Source organism: Nicotiana sylvestris, chromosome 1 (assembly GCF_000393655.2).
Source record: "Nicotiana sylvestris chromosome 1, ASM39365v2, whole genome shotgun sequence".
Lineage (NCBI taxonomy): Eukaryota > Viridiplantae > Streptophyta > Magnoliopsida > Solanales > Solanaceae > Nicotiana > Nicotiana sylvestris.
The window spans coordinates 172367073-172373371 of NC_091057.1; the positions used below are offsets into that span (position 1 = coordinate 172367073).

General features: G+C 40.7%; 1 protein-coding gene across 1 annotated transcript; it reads right to left on the minus strand.

Moving 5' to 3' along the window:
• Positions 1-5170: 5170 nt before the first annotated feature.
• On the minus strand, positions 5171-5857 carry LOC104232216 (agamous-like MADS-box protein AGL62). The gene has a single exon (XM_070156514.1). The coding sequence runs from the start codon at positions 5855-5857 to the stop codon at positions 5171-5173; it is 687 nt and encodes a 228-aa protein (XP_070012615.1).
• Between the last annotated feature and the right edge of the window lie 442 nt (positions 5858-6299).

Consider the following 6299-nt stretch of genomic DNA (forward strand, 5'->3'; position numbering starts at 1 on the left):
ATATGCCCGTACTCACCACACTCGAAACATCCATCCTGATACTGTAGCCGAGGAAACTGAGATTGACCCTGACGGGATGGCTGACCTCGATAATAACTCTGAAGAGGAGGTTCTCTAATAGGAGTTGGTGGTGCACTATAAGCTGGCTCCCCTAAAGGAGGTACATAAGGACCACGACCCCTGAAGCTCCATGGAATGCCTGAAGTGCTGAATGAAACGGCCTGGGAGGATGGCCCCTACCGAAAGTACCTCGACCTCCAGATGAGGCCCCACTGAATCCACCGGAGTGGCGAGGCCTCTTGGCAGACCCTTGACCACTCCCCTAAGCTAACACCATCTCACCGCGTATGGCCACATTGGCTGTATCTCTCTCTCTCTCTCTCTCTCTCTCTCTCTCTCTCTCTCTTTCTCTTTCTCGATAGGAAGTATAATAAGATCATGACGGGCCAAATCAATAAATCTAGTCTCGTACTGAGTGACGGTCATAGAACCAAACTAAAGGCGCTCGAACTGCCTCCGATAGTCCTCTCTCTGAGTGATAGGAAGATACTTCTCCAAAAATAGCTGAGAGAACTGGTCCTAAATAAGAGCGGGTGACCCAGCTAGTATGGCCAAACAATAATCCTTCCACCATTTCTTGGCGGAACCTCACAGATGAAAGGTAGAAAAGTCGACCCCATTGGTCTCCACTATCCCCATGTTCTGTAATACCTCGTGACAACTGTCCAGATAGTCCTGGGTATCCTCTGAAGAAGTACCGCCATAGGTAGTGGTGAAAAGCTTGGTAAACATATCCAATCTCCATAAGGCCTCAGAGGACATAGTTGATCCATCGCCGGTCTGTGCTGCAACACCCAGCGGAACTACCCCAACTGGTTGAGCTGCTAGAGTCTGAAACTGGGGAGCCATCTGCTCTAGGGTGTGAGTAGCGGGAGTCTCTTCTCCTCCCCCAGCCCGAGAGATGGCTGTTGCTACAGGGAATGTACCGGCCTGAGTAACATTCCCGTAAGGCCCACTAGACGGACCAAAGCATCCTAAAATACCGGGGTAGCGATGAACCCCATGGAACCTGCGCTGGCCTCGCTTGAACGGCCTGAGCCGGAGCCTCCTCATCAAACTCTACTTGAGGCTCTGCCGCTGTTGCTTCTGCTGGAGCTCTGGGCTGAGCCCTGCCCCTATCTTGGCCTCTAGCACTGCCCCGACCTTGTCCTCGTCCTCTGCCCCTCATAGGAGCTGCCACTAGGGGCTCAAGATGATGATCAACTGATGATGCGATACATGTTCTCGCCAAATGCGAAGGAACAAAGTAGAGAGTTTGATTAGCATTGAAAGATCAAATTGCACGACATTGAAGAATAGAAGTGAAATTGTTTCTAACTATATAGCCTCTAAGGGATAAGCACAGACGTCTCCGTACCAATCCCTCACTCTACTAAGCTCGTTCGTGAATTGTGAGACGTAGGCAACCTAGTTCTCTGATACCAACTAGTCATGACCCAAATTTCCCACCGTCGGGACCGTAATAGCGCCTACCATCGCACTCTCTAGGAAAACCAACGTTAGATTTCTATTCGCCTTTTCCTTTACATTTTATATTTAAAATTAACAAAACTAAGTCAAATTGGGATAATGCGGAAGTACATAATAAACCGGTAATCTATATACTATTAAAATATTGAAACTTGTTATCACCTAGAAACTAGTGTCACAACCCACGAATTTTCTATGAATATCTACAAGTATTGGTCTGAATGAAAAGTGCATTTGTCTCAAAATAAAATAAAACAAGAATGTAGAAAATAGGAGGGGACGCCAAGGCATGCGAACGCCTGCAGGACTACCTTGGGCCTCCTTGATGAATGCCTACAACCGACCTCTCGATAAGCCACAACCAGCTCCAAAATCTGCACAGAAAGTGCAGAGTGCAGTATCAGTATAACCGACCCCATCTACTGGTAAGTGCCGAGCCTAACCTCGACGAGGTAGTGACGAGGCTATGACGGGGCATTTACAATATAACCTATATACAATGTATAATAAAGCAAAAGGAAATACGGAACGAAATGGAACAGTAACTTGCAGTAAATAATTACGGGACCCAATTATCTTGCCAATACGCAGCTATAACTAATCCTTAAGAGAGTTACGATGCTACAGAATAAAATAACAGCAGAAGATGAATATATAAACAACAAAATGATGTGGCGCGTATTCCGATCCCGCCATATAATCAGTACAATATGAACATTCACACTTATTGCTCCTATTGCAGCGTGCAACCCGATCCCATCAGTCCACCCTTATTGCTCCTCAATATATCACCCTTATTCCTCCTATTGCAGTGTGTAACCCAATCCCACCAGTCTACCCTTATTACTTCTATTGTGGCACGCAACTTGATCCCACCAGACAATCACATTTCACCCTTATTCCTCCTGTCGCGACGTGCAACCGGATCCCACCATATCAGAACCAATCACACAATAAGAACAAGTATTTCACAATTTAGCTCAAAACCCTCCACAATATTTGTGCTTCAAATGAAAACAAATAGAAATCTATACAATTATGAAACTTCATCAATTAAAGCTACACAGCGAGACCAACCAAAACATACCACGAAGTACCGATAACCAACTTAAACCAATAATGTAATACAGTAAACTATGGAACAATTAATACCTTCAATAGCGGAAATAACATATAACAAGAAGCTATTTAACATGGAAGCACAAATAGACATGTAGCAGTTAAGACAAGAAAATAATATATTGGGAACTTGAAAGGGAACATGCTAAACAGATAATTTGGCGGTGCATAGGTACTCGTCATCTCACTATACACATCACACATGGATTTTCACATAGAAAATAATCCGGGGATCCCTAATCCATCAAGTCAAAGTTAGACACAACACTTACCTCAATCCAACAGCCAACTAAAAGCTCAAATACCGTTTTTTTCTCTAGATTCCACTTCCAATTCACTCGTATCTATTCATAATTAATTTAATGACATCAATCATCGCTAAAGAAATCAATTCTAATGCATAATTATAAGTTTCCCAACATTCTTCCCAAAAAGTCAAAAACCGGCCTCGGGCCTGCTTGGTCAAATCTCGAGGTTCGGACCAAAACCCACCCATTCACCACGAGCCCAAATATGTAATTAGTTTCGGAATCTGATCCCAATCGAGGTGTAAATTCCCAAATTTGCAAAATTCCTAATTTTTCCCAAAATCCCTAATTCTACCATGAAAGAACAAGGTTTAGGGCTAGAAATCTAATGGGTGTTGATGGAAATTGAAGAAAATGAGTTAAAGAATACAAACCTATGATTTGGTGTTGAAATCCCTCTTCAAAATCACCCTAGGTCGAGTTCTAGTGGAGAAGATATGAAATTTTGAACAAATCCCGACTTTGGTTCTGTTTTAAAATCATTGGACATGTCTTTTTCGCGTTCACGAGAAGCGTGTCACGTTCGCGATGCGCAGGGGCTAAAGGCCTTCGCGTTCGCGAGATACCCATCGTGTTCAAGAAGGAATACTCCCCCCAGCCTCCGCGTTCGCGAGCCTAATGTCGCGTTCGCAATGAGTAACTTTCCCCTCCCCTAGGTCCCATGATTCGCGTTCGTGATAACGTGGCCACGTTCGAGAAGGGTAATACCCTTAACGCTCAGCGTTCGCGACTAGTGCTTCGCGTTCGCGTAGAAGGATTTCTCCTTCAAACTAACTTACTCATCACGTTCGTGAGAGTCCCTTCACGAACGCGAAGATGGAAATACCAGATGACAGCTGAAGCCAAAAACACCAGAATTTTCAAGTCTAAAACATCTCGTAGCCTATCCGAAACTCACCCGAGCCCAGGGGCTCCAAACCAAACATAAACACAAGTCTTAAAACATCATACGAACTTGCTCGTGCGATCAAATTGCTAAAATAATATCTAGAACTACGAATTTAGCACCAATTTGCATGAAATTTTCAAGAAAGTTTTAAAACTTCTAACTTTCTCAACCCAAGGTCCTAATCACGTCAAATAAACTCCGTTTTCATAAAATTTCACAGACATAACTTAAATATTATATTAAATCTGTACCGAGCTCCGGAACCAAAATAGTGAACTGATAGCAACGAGATCAAACATTAATCAATTTTTTTAAATCCTTATAATTTCAGTCTTACAATTTTCATCAAAAATATATTTCTCGGGCTAGGGACCTCAGAATTTGATTCAGGCATACGCCCAGGTCCCATATTTTACTACGGACCTACCAAGACTGTCGGAACACGGGTCCGGGTCCGTTTACCAAAACGTTGACCGAAGTCAACAAAAATCAGCTTTTTAGGCCAAAAATTATTATTTCATCAATTTTTCACATAAAGGCTTTTCGGATACACGCCCGGACTATGCACATAAATCAAAAAGGGATAAAATGAGATTTTAAGGTTTCGAAATACAAAATCAGGTTCTAAAACAGAAGATGACCCTTTAGGTCATCACAATAATATATGCAGTCACACCATATGGTTTTTTCTTCTATGAGATTGTTTCTGATGTCCTGACTTATGAAATACATAAATCTATAATTAATTATCAGTTCTCAAAAACTTCAAAATCTTTACTTAAGAGGTCCTTTCGTTATTTCTTTAGAAGAAATTATAGATACTACAAACTTAATAGTTAATATTTACACATACCAAGCTATCACTAGCAATGAGGATAAAATCTACATATAATTTTCTTTGTATATATATATATATATATATAATAAAATAAACTTAGATACTTGAAAGCACCATGTCTATGTATGGTTGATTCTTGTTGGAATTCAAACTAGGGCACTATTCAAAAATATAAAAACTTATAAGGCACAAAAGGAAGGAATAACGGGACAAACATAAAACAGACCAATAATATTAAAAATAACTCCACTCTTACAACAACACGCTGGTATAGCTATTGTTTCAATTCTTTGAATTCCTATAGTAACATGAACCATAACTTATGACCATTATATGCTGACACAAAACACACACATAGGACTCAAATGGAAAATGAACTTAGACACTTATAAATCAAGTTTTTAATATTTAAGCTTGTTATTTCCAATAATTCAATTACGCATGATAAATCTTGAAGTCCCAGGATTTTCTGGAATGACAGTCGAACTACTTGGGAACTACTGAAGAAGTAGATCCACTGGATCTGTTAGCAAAAGGCGCACCAAAGTTGAGTCCTGAAAGCCTATTTTGAAATGGAAAAGAGCCATAAGAATCATATGAAGATCTTGCTCTAGCACCCGTAGGAGACAAGGCACTTCCAAATGTGAGAAATGGGAATGCATTACCAGTCACCATTTGTTGGTTTTGTGCCTCTCTTTCAACTTTCTTCTTTATGCATTCCATTGCCTCCTTCAGTTGTTGCAGTTGAAAAAAGTTAAGTCCTTCAATTGGAGCTTCCCACCAATGACCGTTATCTCTCTTCCTTGCTTGTAGGGCTTCTCCGCGATTTTTTTCCATTTGGAGAATCCCCTCAATGTTCGTGAGCTCCATATTGAGATCACGAATACTAGCATTTCGATGAGCCACAATCAGCTGGTTATGGCCATTATTTGGTGGAGAGTTCCTTGTGAGAAACCTATCCACCACTGAATCCACACAAGGGTGGCCAAATGAGTAAACTTTCTTGCCCGGGGAAAATACCACAAGGGCTATATCAGCACCACATAGTGTACAAAGTTCACTAGCCTTCTTGAAGAGACCAGCACGACGCTTCGAAAAAGTCACTTGCAAGTTACTCTTATTTTGCATTTTTACCATGTCAACCTTTTGGCGACCCTTTCTCCTTTTTGCCATGGCTAATTAAACAGTCGAGATTTGAGAAACAAAGAACCTGGTGATTTTAGTCTCAACAGCAAGTGCTTTGTATAAGATATTGTGATAGGAAAATGAATTAAAATAATTTGGGAGTCTAGAAACCTATGTTCTTTCTTTTTTTGAAGGATTTGAACCAAACCCATTTTGCCTCCATTCTTTGTTTCTTTGTCTCGCCAGAGCCAGTTTTTGATGATCATAATTGGACAATAAATATTTTCTTAGTTTGAGTTATGTTATTGGATTGCAGTTGGCCACCATTTTATTTGAGAACAAGTTGAAAAATCATATTAAAAAGAAAATACTAAATGATCTATATAACCTTTTATTTTGCTAAGATGTTGTTTAACAAGGCTATTCTATTGTTTGAGCGAGGAGAATGAAATCAAATAACTTGGGAGTGTATAAATTTATGTTCTTTCTT